This window comes from Ptychodera flava, chromosome 5 (assembly GCF_041260155.1).
Source record: "Ptychodera flava strain L36383 chromosome 5, AS_Pfla_20210202, whole genome shotgun sequence".
NCBI classification, from domain to species: Eukaryota; Metazoa; Hemichordata; class Enteropneusta; family Ptychoderidae; genus Ptychodera; species Ptychodera flava.
In genome coordinates, this window is record NC_091932.1 from 31,802,452 (window position 1) to 31,816,965 (window position 14,514).

The 14,514-nt window shown below is 36.6% G+C and overlaps 1 protein-coding gene across 1 annotated transcript in view; it reads left to right on the forward strand.

Annotated features, from left to right (window-relative positions):
• Positions 1-5,482: 5,482 nt before the first annotated feature.
• Positions 5,483-14,514, forward strand: part of LOC139133516 (zinc finger protein 420-like) — a 30,224-nt gene continuing 21,192 nt past the window's right edge. The window contains exons 1-2 of the mRNA XM_070700160.1: positions 5,483-5,511; positions 13,824-13,946. Coding sequence (XP_070556261.1) covers positions 13,940-13,946 — 7 coding nt within the window. The 5' untranslated portion in view covers positions 5,483-5,511; positions 13,824-13,939. The remainder of the gene's footprint in view (positions 5,512-13,823; positions 13,947-14,514) is intronic.

Genomic DNA, 14,514 nt, shown 5'->3' on the forward strand with positions numbered 1-14,514 from the left:
AAATATGCAAATTTCACCACGATTTGAACAAATCTGACTGAAGTCACCCTAAGTAAACTGCATATCAAATTTCAAAGCAATCGGACAAGTGGTTTCAGAGAAGAAGATTTTTTAAACAAAAACACCAAAAAATGCCCCAAATATACAAATATGCAAATTTCACCACGATTTGAACAAACTCAAGTGAGCTGCATATAAAATTTCACAGCAATTGGACTTGCAGTTTCAGAGGAGAAGGCAATTGTTGACGGACGACGGACAACGACGGAAAATCAACCTGATAGCGGAGCTAAAAAAGTGCAAATAAATTTTTAATATGAACAATATGTATAGTGTGATTTATGTATATATATATATATATATATATATATATATATATATATATATATATATATATATATTATATGTGTATGTGTGTATATATTATGTACGGTATATTATATATATACCAGTATATACATACATATATATATATATATATATATATATATATATATATATATATATATATATATATATATATATATATATATATATATATATATATATATATACTGTGTGTGTGTGTGTGTGTGTGCACATGCATCTGTCTGTCTGTCTGTCGATCTTTCTGATATTATGCATGTGTACGTGTGTCATTCTGTCTGTCTACCTGCGAGTGCACCAGTCTGTATGTACACCACCAGACATTGTTATATTAGATGCAAAAGTAGAAATTGAACAGGTACTTATTAGACTATAGATAATTTATGCAAAGAAACTAATTAGACATTGACATGTCTATTTTGCAGTAGTATAGTTGTATGTAAATTAGACCTGGTAGGTAAGATGGATGCACTCTTAATTTGAAATGCCAGCAGACAGTGTTTTATTAGAGGCAGAGTAGAAATTCAGGTTTCAGGTACTAATCACACTGAAGATAATTTATGCAAAGAAACTAATTAGACAATGACATGTGTATTTTGTGGTAGTATGGGTATATGTGAATTAGACCTGGTAGGTGAGATGGATGCACACTCAATTTGAAATGCCAGCAGACAGTGTTTTATTAGAGGCAAAGGTACAAATTTGGTTTTGTGGTGCTAATTAGATTGAAGATAATTTATGCAATGAAACTAATTAGACAATGACATGTGTATTTTGTGGTAGTATGGGTATATGTGAATTAGACCTGGTAGGTGAGATGGATGCACACTCAATTTGAAATGCCAGCAGACAGTGTTTTATTAGAGGCAAAGGTACAAATTTGGTTTTGTGGTGCTAATTAGATTGAAGATAATTTATGCAAAGAAACTAATTAGACAATGACATGTGTATTTTGTGGTAGTACAATTATATGTGAACTAGACCTGGTAGGTGAGATGGATGCACACTCAATTTGAAATGCCAGCAGACAGTGTTTTATTAGAGGCAGAAGGTGAAATTCAGGTTTCAGGTGCTAATTAGAGTGAAGATAATTTATGCAAAGAAACTAATTAGACATTGACATGTGTATTTTGTGGTAGTATGGGTATATGTGAATTAGACCTGGTAGGTGAGATGGATGCACACTCAATTTGAAATGCCAGCAGACAGTGTTTTATTAGAGGCAAAAGTAGAAATCAAGGTTTCAGGTGCTAATTAGACAGAAGATAATTTATGCAAAGAAACTAATTAGACAATGACATGTGTATTTTGTGGTAGTATGGGTATATGTGAATTAGACCTGGTAGGTGAGATGGATGCACACTCAATTTGAAATGCCAGCAGACAGTGTTTTATTAGAGGCAAAGGTACAAAGTTGGTTTTGTGGTGCTAATTAGATTGAAGATAATTTATGCAAAGAAACTAATTAGACAATGACATGTGTATTTTGTGGTAGTATAGGTATATGTGAATTAGACCTGGTAGGTGAGATGGATGCACACTCAATTTGAAATGCCAGCAGACAGTGTTTTATTAGAGGCAAAGGTACAAAGTTGGTTTTGTGGTGCTAATTAGACTGAAGATAATTTATGCAAAGAAACTAATTATATATTTACATGTGTAATTTGTGATAGTATGGGTATATGTGAATTAGACCTGGTAGGTGAGATGGATGCACACTCAATTTGAAATGCCAGCAGACAGTGTTTTATTAGAGGCAAAGGTACAAATTTGGTTTTGTGGTGCTAATTAGATTGAAGATAATTTATGCAAAGAAACTAATTAGACAATGACATGTGTATTTTGTGGTAGTACAATTATATGTGAACTAGACCTGGTAGGTGAGATGGATGCACACTCAATTTGAAAAGCCAGCAGACAGTGTTTTATTAGAGGCAAATTAAGGTACAAAGTTGGTTTTGTGGTGCTAATTAGACTGAAGATAATTTATGCAAAGAAACTAATTATATATTTACATGTGTAATTTGTGATAGTATGGGTATATGTGAATTAGACCTGGTAGGTGGGATGTATGCACACTCAATTTGAAATGCCAGCAGACAGTGTTTTATTAGAGGCATGCAGAAGGTGAAATTCAGGTTTCAGGTGCTAATTAGAGTGAAGATAATTTATGCAAAGAAACTAATTAGACATTGACATGTGTATTTTGTGGTAGTATGGGTATATGTGAATTAGACCTGGTAGGTGAGATGGATGCACACTCAATTTGAAATACCAGCAGACAGTGTTTTATTAGAGTCAAAAGTAGAAATCAAGGTTTCAGGTGCTAATTAGAGTGAAGATAATTTATGCAAAGAAACTAATTAGACAATGACATGTGTATTTTGTGGTAGTATGGGTATATGTGAATTAGACCTGGTAGGTGAGATGGATGCACACTCAATTTGAAATACCAGCAGACAGTGTTTTATTAGAGGCAGAAGTAGAAATTCAGATTTCACGTACTATCACACTGAAGATAATTTATGCAAAGAAACTAATTAGACAATGACATGTGTATTTTGTGGTAGTATTGGTATATGTGAATTAGACCTGGTAGGTGAGATGGATGCACACTCAATTTGAAATGCCAGCAGACAGTGTTTTATCAGAGGCAAAAGTACAAATATGGTTTTCTGGTGCTAATTCGACTGGAGATAATTTATGCAAAGAAACTAATTAGACAATGACATGTGTATTTTGCGGTAGTATGGGTATATGTGAATTAGACCTGGTAGGTGAGATGGATGCACACTCAATTTGAAATGCCAGCACACAGTATTTTATTAGAGGCAGAAGTAGAAATTTCGTTTTGTGGTGCTAATTAGATTGAAGATAATTTATGCAAAGAAACTAATTAGACAATGACATGTGTATTTTATGGTAGTATGGGTATATGTGAATTAGACACGCTAGGTGAGATGGATGCACACTCAATTTGAAATGCCTGAAGTCAGTTTTGTTCTTTCATTGAGTGCAATACAAAAATTAAATGAGATTATTCGATGGTGTGACATAAATATAGTAATTTTATGCAGAAATTAAGTTTATCTTAGACGACATATGCATTTTTAAGTGAAGATATACAAGTTTTTCACACGTATTTATCGAATTTTTACCTAATATTATATTTGGTATAATATGTGTAAAAAGGTCTGCTCACCGATCAAGAAAAAGGGCCCTCACACAGTACAGTGCAGTGTAAGCAAATAATGAAAATCTGTTTTCGGCTAAAATAAATTCTGGTTAAAATAAAATTGTCAGCAGTACCTTTGTATGCAAAGATAAATACTTGTCGTCAAGAACAATTTTTACTAGTATATATTTTAAACCTAAATTGTGTACTTATATTCACAATTAAAATAGTAAAAAAATAGAAATTACAGAAAATTTCAAACTACTTTAATTCGAAATTGAAAGAAGTGTCGAGCAAGGAAAACAACATTTACAAAAACATTTATACTTTAATTTGTTTATTTGTCACAATGTGTATCACGTGGTGTAATGCTAATGTGTAGTATTACTTTTTTGTATTGATTGGTGTTCTTCTACATAGATTTCATTTCAAATGTACCATACTAAACTCCCTGACTAAGCTATCAGTTAATATGTTGTATAATAATCTAAATTTTACTATAACCCAAACGGGATTCGAACCCCCAAAGATTGCATTGAATTCACTTCTTTGTATTGTGCTTAGTACAGTTAGCTTGAATAGTCCAAACTGCAAAATGCCCATTGTTTTTATAAGTTGTAACTTTTGACTAATGTTTCAGCAGTTTTGTCTAGTGGTTTTATGCACTATAGTTTCTTGCTCTACTGCCTTATGTGTTTTGTTTTTTAAACTGTTTAAATTATGATTATGTATTAAACATTTATGTCATGAAATACATGTTACATGTGTAGTAAGGTGATCTAGTTAAAATATCTCCTTGTGTATCAGACAGTAGTTATAGCCTTCGAAAAAATAATAAAATAAAATTTTATAAAATAAAATAATAATAAAACCATTCTCAGTTATTCGAATCCGAAACCGAATCCGAAACTGAGTTTAATTTCAGCATCGTTGTATGCCATCGTTGTATGGCAGGAAGTGCAACGTACTGTCGCCGTACTGCCGTATTCCGTCTAATACTTCAAGCCGTCGACATTATTTTTCCGAAAAAATATGGGATATTTTAACTCTTCGCAGTATAAATAAGGTAATATAGCAGTCTTCAGTCAAAAATTGAGGTCGTAGAGAAGAGTACTCGTTTTGTCTGCCACCTTCAACGATAAAGTATTGTCTGCTGGGTTTTGTCTGCTAGCTTCAGCCGAGTAACCTTGAACGGTGGTACTCGTCCATTAAAACTCGGCTGAAGCTAGCAGACAAAACCCAGCAGACAATACTTTATCGTGGAAGCTGGCAGACAAAACGAGTACTCTTCTCTACGACCTCAATTTTTGACTGAAGACTACTATATTACCTTATTTATACTGCGAAGAGTTAAAATATCCCATATTTTTTCGGAAAAATAATGTCGACGGCTTGAAGTATTAGACGGAATACGGCAGTACGGCGACAGTACGTTGCACTTCCTGCCACTTAACTTGGCATACAACGATGCTGAAATTAGACTCAGTTTCGGATTCGGTTTCGGATTCGAATAAATGAGAATGGTTTTATTTTATTTTATTTTATTATTTTTTCGAAGGATATAATAACTACTGATACACAAGGAGATATTTTAACTAGATCACCTTACTACACATGTAACATGTATTTCATGACATAATTTAATTTGTCATAATTTAAACAGTTTAAAAAACAAAACACTTAAGGCAGTAGAGCAAGAAACTATAGTGCATAAAAACACTAGACAAAACTGCTGAAAAATTAGTCAAAAGTTACAACTTATAAAAACAATGGGCATTTTGCAGTTTGGACTATTCAAGCTAACTGTACTAAGCACAATACAAAGAAGTGAAAATTGGCGAAAATTGGAGTTGTTCACGAGCTTACTTGTTTTGTCTGCCAGCTTCCACGCCAAAGTATTGTCTGCTGGGTTTTGTCTGCTAGCTTCAGCCGAGTTCCATTCAACCTTGACTTTCCGCTGGGCACACAAGGTTAAAGGCCCCAAACTTAAAACAGACCGGCACATGTGTGAATACTGATTTGCGAAGTAAAATGAATCGTATGTTGTGTTTCAATCTTCAATCTTTTAGTTCTGCATGGCCGGGCTGTGTGTTACCGGCGTTATGTGGGAGGCCGTATGACGCCGGTAACACACAGCCCTGCCATGCAGAGCTACATCCGTGCTTGCTGCAGATCCGTAGCCCTACCACTCCCTTTGCTGGTTGTGTGCACTCCCCAGCACAACCAGCAAAGGGAGTGGTAGGGCTACGGATCCGCAGCAACCTCCGTGCATGGATGTAAGCTGTGATATCACAGCTACCTCCGTGCTTGAACAAAGCACGGAACAATTCCCTATACCTTTATGATCAACGTTTCAATGCCCGATTGCATAGGCAGAACGAGATTGTTTGAGGTAACAGCTACCATGGATGTAAAAAATCGATACTGCCGACTCGATTACGATTCCCGCGTTCTCCACTTGTATTAATATGGTGCACGGACCTCACAGTGCAAAGGATTTAACTTTAATGCAAGGGCACACAATTCGTGTTACATTTGATAAAAATGTTTACATTAATGTCAGTGTAAATTTTAATCATGGGAATATAGAAAATTTCCTGTTAGTGTTAGAGTCGTGAATATCATTAATGGTCACTAATACTGTAAAATGTGTCTTGAAAAATGGTGAAATTAGCTAAGTTTGAGTTGTACAGTAGGCTACAAAAAGCATTGAAGAGAAACTATGCAATTAGCAATGGAGGTTGTTGAAAGATCAGTTGGGATTTGACTCAAGTAGAATGCAGTAGGGAATAAAACACATGCCCCCATCATACTGACAGTTGTAATCTTAAAGTGTATATCTCACCTATTTTTAGCTCCCATAGCCATATGTATATATGTAGCCAATGGAAGCTATTCTTATAGGCTAGGGAACTGTCTGTATGTATGTATGTATGTCTGTATGTCTGTCCGTCAACATCAAAAACTCCAAAGCCGCTGCACATTTCATCTTGATATTTGGTGTGTACATGGATGATGGGCTGTAGATGAGATTTTGTTCAAATGAAGTTGTCATTGCCAAAAATATGCAAATTAAGTGAAAAAATGTAAAAACAGTCAAAATTGAAAAACTCAATAACCACTGAGCAGATTACATGAAAAATTAGCGTGTAACTACTTTAGGCTGACCTGAAATGATTGTGCACATCTTGGGTCAGTATCTTGGACTTGCTATTTTTCATGAATTTTTTTGTAATTTTCTCCCATTTTTGGTCAAAAAATCTTCTTCTCTGAAACCACAAATCCGATTGATTTGAAACTTGGTATGGAAGTGCATAGGAGTGACTTTTCCCAAATTTGGGCAAATCGTGGTGAAATTTGCATATTTTTAGTTTACACGTCCATAGACTCCCATGTATAAGGCAGATCTCCATAAACTCCCATCTATAAGGCCATGAAAAATAAAAATTTAGTTTCTCATCGTATTCATATTGCAAGAAGGATGCAGTGACACAGTTTTTAGTCCCCACGGATGAAGTCCAGTGGGCTTATAGATTGGGTCATGTCCGTCTGTTCGTCCATCCGTGAGTCCATCCGTTCACGCAGATATCTCGGATATTTTGACAAAATGTCACGTGACCTCGGTGACCTTTGACCTCAAATATACATATTTGTCCATAACCCAGTAACCACAAGTGCTACTCCCTTCATATTTGGTATGATTGGACACCTTATGACACCACATACTGTACCTCATAATTATGCACATATCTCAGTGTTCTCCCCAGGCCATTTTAGCGTAGCGGTCCCGCTACGCTTTCGCTTCTCCCCGCTACGCTTTGATTCTACCCGCTATGCTTTAAAATATTCCCGCCATCCTTTAGTTCACACGCTTTAGGTAGCTACCAGCTGTAAGCTGTTGCATGCATTTTCTACACATTAGCGCTCACTGCAACTTTCAGCCTGGTGAAAGAGTGGAAGGTGTGAAGTATGGTACATATGTATGCGTCCGATAAGTTGTCCGGAAGTGTTGAGAGGAACGTCAAAACAATAGAAGAATCGGCTGGGTTGTTCACAAATTTTCATTCTACAACGACTATTACGAGTATGACCAACAAAGACCTTTAGTCAGTATGCATCGCGGACAAGTGTATTGACAGAGTTAGGCGGTGTAGCACTAGCAGTGCCTTTGATCACATTCCCATGCTTTGATCAACGAAATGAACCGCAAAAGAAACAAGTGAAGCAGTTGACTGGTGAGGTTGATTGTGATTTTACAACGATGATCTTTTTTTTTTGTCCATTACGATCACGATCGCGATTGAGTTCACATTGCATAAATTTCAAAATGGCGGCGGCCTTCTTGGCCGTCGTGTTTATAACGTGTTGACATTGATCCTGGCGATGGCGTCGCGTTTGGTTCCACTCTGACACGTTCTCTGAAAGATTTTACACCTGATTTTCGAGTGATTCTAGTCGTACTTAGTTCATGTCTTGTGATTATCTTGGTGGTATTTTTTAAATCAAGAATCGAACGATGTTCAGTGGCACTGGCAGTGGTAGTTACGCAGGGGGGGGGGGATGGTTGAAATCGATCCCCGTGATGAAAAATTATTCGCGGTGTTTGTCGTTCAAAAATGATATAAAAATCAATTGCATTTGAATAGTGTAAAGCTTAAACTTGTGAATTTTCCTCTTTGTTGGCAATTTTGACAATTTTATTTGCAATCAATGTTTAATGAAACTCCAATCAGACGAACCATTGCTTGCTTTCAATCTGAACTTGCTGTTAGTGTTTGAATCTTGTGTTTTAATTGCAAAATACTGTGATGATTTATTTAAGTGTAATAAAGTGTTTCCATGATGTTCAAACTGCATACTTGTGTGTTGCATTTTGTTGTGAGTGTACATAAATGTGTGGGTGCATGTGCAAGCTTATATCCGTATGCAAATGTAAATTAATGATATGCAAATGATTATGCAAATTAGCCGCTATGCTTTGGCTGGATCCTGGGGAGAACACTGTATCTCATTCTGAGCAAGCCAATAGAACTGGATGTCTGATTTTTGGTATATAGGGATAACTATAGGAGAGAATTTTTTGACCAAATGTCATGTGACCTCGATGACCTTTTACCTAAATTAGATATGTTTATTTCAATAAAATAAGTAACCACAAGTGCTATGTCCTTTGTAATTAGTAGGATGGGAGACCTTATGACAACACACGCTTTACCTCATTAATTATGCACACATCTAATTCTTGGCAAGCGAATAGAGCTAGAGGTCTGATTTTTGGCATATAGGGATTAATTAGCAATATAATTTTTTTTTCAAAATGTCATGTGACCTCGATGACCTTTGACCTTGATTATACATATATATGCATATCTCAGTAACCACAAGTTCTATACCTCCAATTTTGAAGGATATTAGACCTTAAGATGTCACATCTTGTACCTCATTTATAATGTGCATATGTATTTCTTGGCTGGCCAATACTGCTAGAGGTCTGATCTTTTTTCCCGATTTAGAACCATAACTTAGACATGCCTCATGTGTTTCAAATTGGGAACAACGACATAGACCTATGTGCCCATAGATCTCAACATATACACTCCAGTGATACTTCTTAATGACCACATTTTCCTGCCCCATCAAGACTAATACTCCTATTACAAGTGGGGACTATGTCATTGTAAATGACTTGTTGATTTAATGGTTGTATCACAGTATTCGATATATCTAATTCTGTATTTTTTCCATTTTATATTCTGAATAATTACATTAAACATATTTCACTGTCTCCAGTACATTTCATTTAAGTATTTTCACTTCATGCACTTTATCCCTTTCACACATGTTCAAATATCTGACCAGAGAACAAACACTAAATAGTCCAGGATGGGAGCTACAGTGTCATTGACGCTATTTTTTGTTTGTCTGATCTTAATCGAATTGAATAAAACTATATTCGTTGTTTCGAAAAATCCATAACGTTCTCGTGGGAACTTGGTCTAAAATAGTGTATTTCACTGTCAAAGTGTTGGAAAATCCACCCTGTCTGGAAACGTTCGAGTTCATTTTTGTAACGTATCGGTCACGTGGTGTGACATCAGATGTAGCTAACATGTGAGAGCAATCCCCTGAGAGCAATAGTCAACACATTGGGTACCAACTTCGAGAAGATCTCAGATAGTTTGCTCTGATGAATAGAGATGCACGGTTTTTGGGCTGCAAAAACACAAACCTGGATGGTGTTAGTCTATGTATGTGCCATCAATTTGGTGTTGACCAAGAAATATTCCCATGAGAGCATGGCAGAGTTTTGTGAGCCAGCAGCCGACCCCACGCCGAGTCAACCGCTGTGTACTTTACAGGAGTAGTATGCCTGGACATGGAGCCGACCCACCCAGAATATTCTATGATTGAGATTCAACTTAAACTGCCTTTCATAATTAGTAGCTCCTTAAACTCTACTACTTGATAAACTGCACAATGTTATATCACCTAAAATACTACAGTTGTAAATCTGTTCACCCACTGGACTGACGCTGGACACGGGAGTCTATAGGGACTGTGCCAGAACATTAGGAGTGAGATGGACCATTAGACCTTGGGAGGGGGGGGGTGGTCACAATGAAATTGTGAAAATTTTTTTTTTTCTATTGTAAATTTCTGAAATTTTTTTTTTCCAATTGAGATTAGCTGTGCAAATTTTTTTTTTCAGAGTAAATTTTCAGATTTATAATTTTTTTTTCGTTCGTCGCTGTCTGAAGATAAAGAGGGCAAACATGTGGTGCCAAGCACCACAAGCGGCCACGCAAGCGGTCACTGGAAGAGGTCAGGAGAGGGTGTCCCCTGCTGCTGTTGGAGCTTTTGAAAAATAGAGATTAAAATGGTGTTATTTGGTGGCACTTGGGGAGTATTTTTGCGGGGGGGGGGGGGGGGAGGTCAGGAGGGGGTGTCCCCCTCCTGCTGTTGGAGCTTTTGAAAAATAGAGATTAAAATGGTGTTATTTGGTGGCACTTGGGGAGTATTTTTGTGGGGGGTGGTCAGGAAGGGGTGTCCCCCTCCTGCCATTGGAGCTTTTGAAAAATAGAGATTAAAATGGTGTTATTTGGTGGCACTTGGGGAGTATTTTTGCCGGGGGAGGTCAGGAGGGGGGTGTCCCCCTCCTGCTGTTGGAGCTTTTGAAAAATAGAGATTAAAATGGTGTTATTTGGTGGCACTTGGGGAGTATTTTTGTGGGGGTGGTCAGGAGGGGGTGTCACCCTCCTGCTGTTGGAGCTTTTGAAAATAGAGATTAAAATGGTGTTATTTGGTGGCACTTGGGGAGTATTTTTGCGGGGGGGAGGTCAGGAGGGGGGTGTCCCCCTCCTGCTGTTGGAGCTTTTGAAAAATAGAGATTAAAATGGTGTTATTTGGTGGCACTTGGGGAGTATTTTTGCGGGGGATGGTCAGGAGGGGGTGTCCCCCTCCTGCCGTTGGAGCTTTTGAAAACTAGAGATTAAAATGGTGTTATTTGGTGGCACTTGGGGAGTATTTTTGCGGGGGGAGGTCAGGATTTACAATTGATTTTGACAAGCTGAGAAGCTAAAATAAGCTAAATAATATAGTGAAATTTGCATAATTTGTGTTTTTAGAGCAATTGTTGCCCTTTTTTGATCAAAACATCTATTTCTCTGTAGCAGCATGTCCAATTGATTGGATGTGTATAGATGTGTTGAAATTTCAATATTTGTCTTTTTGGGCAATTTATGACATTCATGGTCAAAAAATCTGTATTCTCTGAAAGGGCTTGTCCAATTTCTTTGAAATTTGCTACACAAAAACCATTAACCATGCAGATTTATTCAGTATTTGCTATCGAGAAACTTTCAAAGTTCAACCCTTTTATGTGTTTTTGTGTTGGGATTTGTTGGATAGATGGCATTCTACGTAGTGTATTGTTGAATGTTAAAACATGTGTTGCTGTTGTTATTTGAGGCTGTTTTTTGAGAAAAAGAATTGAAAATGCCTTTTTAAAAGCAAAATAATGCATAATGACTTGATATGTTGTTTATCATTATTGACGTGTTTCTACTTGTTCACCCATTCTTGCATTCATCATTGTAATAAAATGCTGTGAAAAAAATGAAACTGATGTGGCCTGCATCTGTTTACCTTGATCTTAAAAGGCAAATACAACTTTCTGTCTTGACAACCATACCATAGTTTCAATGTTTTACCTAGTGTACCTGCTTGGTTTGTACGCAGGAAACAAGTAGAAAACAGGCTCTATAATTTCATAATTTTCAAGTGATCGGAATACAAAAGTCCTGAAAAGATAAGATAATCACAACTTCCAGTATAAGGGATACAGTCACTCGAAATGTATAAATTAAAATTAAAAATGTGGAGGATGTTTTAAAAATACAGAAAGTTGCTTACTGTCGGTAAAATCTAAAAAAAATTCAACATTTTAAAGACTTTTGCAGATTTTTTTTTTACGCCTTTGTCTTCTTATTTATTTTTTTTTTATTTTGCAAACTAGTTTGAAGATTTTTTTTTCCTAACTTTCTGCTCTGAAAATTTTTTTTTTTCTGTTTTTGACCACCCCCCCCTCCCAAGATCTAATGGTCCGTCCCTTAGGAGTGATATGTATTGAAAGGGGTCGAATATTAGGCTCGCCGCCTCAGTTAATCGCACTGTGTAAATTTTGCACTTTTTTCCAGGCTCTTTAAACAGTTGTCTGCTAGTTGCATCATTAATTACATTACTGTAGTAAGTTAAATATACTGAACCAGGTAAGGACAAGTTCATCAATTGACAAGGCCCCGAGTGCAGCATGCAGCAGGGTCCCGCCCGACTAGACAACCGGCGATTTTCAATCAACTTTCTGATGGACTGCATCTTGTCAGTTTCAGGGTTTGGACACTCTTGTTTAGTTATACAAGAAAAAACTTCTTAAGTTCAAATCATGCTCTAAAATGTCCCCTTCCATTAGAAATATCAACAATGGGATTAGCCAATTTATCGGCGATCAATCAAAACATGGGTTGGCAGCCATATTGGCTCCAAATATTTCCGTATATTGTCGGTGTCTGATTTGACCAGCGGAAAGTTTGTGGGTATATAAATATCAAAACAGAATAAACTGAAGGAATTTGAATAAAATCAATCGACTTCACGTTTGTGATGAGGTGACATTGAAGCAATGTACTCTGGTAAGCTCATGTTCCGATTGGGGGGTGTCAACGCGATGGCCTTGGCCAGCTGTAACTGGTGCCGTGCACTGAGACAAAAAAGCCAAGCGACCAGGGTCAGCTTGGCATCTCAGGTGTTTGTTTATGTACTCCAGGAAAGCACAGGATCAATTCCAAAGGCAGTAAGGCCTGATAAAATTAATATTCTGCTTATAACTTTTGTAAAGAACAGGGCAGTAGATTGAAAATTTTCTAGATTTCCTGTGAAGCTGCAGATTGTTCAGTTGCGCTGACATACTCGACTATATAGCGGCCGGCTGGTGTGGAGACATTTCATGCTGAGTGAACTGAGGCACAAAATCTACGCACACAGTATTTCTGATGGAATCATTTTCAACAGTAACACTAGACTCTCCACCGGCTACCCTCAAAATCAATCATACCAAACAATATTCTATTGAAGGAGTGATTGTCACTTTCCAAATTATAGACAACTGGAGATGGATCTCATTCTGCAATGGTGTGTATAGCTACTCCGTTTTACACTCACGAATGCTTCTTATGACCTCACAGAAATTGACGCGTTCCTTATGGAGGTTTTTTCATCAAGCCCTGAACATTTTTCATTTTCACAATTATTTGTCTATGGGAAAAAGAAAAAAAAAACACCATTAAGCTTGGAAATAGTATTATTATTTATTGAAAAAAAATTTAAAAAAATGTTTTCTAGGTGAGATATACCTTTTAATATTCCAGTGAATGAAAATGCATTTGCCTCACCAGGTAAAACCTGCCAAAAAACCCTGTTAGGCCTATGTGTACACATAAACATTGCAATAAACTTTATGTAACTCAAAGAAGCAGAAGAACCAATAAACATGTATGTCAAATGCAATGTCACAATAGTGAAATAAAACATCACTATGCTGAATTTAAATACTGCAGTTTTGAACTGCTGTCTTGATCTGGTTTAGACTCGGTGTTCTATGGTAGATTATTCAAGGATATGAAAGGCCAGCTGTGAATACAAACTCTGTCATTCTATGTTTTTCTATGAAAGTAAGCATTTCTTAAAATTTCTTAATATTCAGTTCAACAATTTTTATTTTTTTCAGAGTGTTGTGCCATTTGGAAAGCTGCAAAACATTTTGACCAGCTGCATGAGCTAGAAAAATCATTTGAGACAATTAATTCAAACTTGTGTCGGCAATATCAAGAGAACACATTATCAATGGAAGGTAAGTTTTGCACATGTACATAGAGCAGCACTGAGATTTCCTTTACTGTATTATGTGTATGTGTAAGTGAGTATGTACCGTGAGCAGGCATGCATGTATAGGTACACTGTAAGCAGCTAACTAGGTACTGGGTACTTTTGCATTTGACTGTCTGTCCCACAAAGACACTGTACCAAGGCCTCTAGGTTTATATAATGCTAAATATAGACACATATTAGGCATATCATCTTTTTTGCAGAAATATCTTGCTCCACTTTAGTCAAACAAATCCACACTTTTATGTTCTATCAAGACTGCAAGGACTGCACCCTAGATGTTTAGATAAGCCTTCTACTACTGTATCACTAAATGCTTTAACCTTTTGTTTGCTGTATTTTTCCCACCAAATTTTTGTGCAACGTTTTTACCAATTTTTATAATTTTTCTGTAATTTTTAGCTACTATAGACTATAGTCTATAGAAGCTATTGGGATGGGTATCCGTCCGACGTCAGTCTGTCTGTATGTATGTATGTATGTATGTATGTATGTATGTATGTATGTACTGTTTGTGAGGCATCCGTCCACTC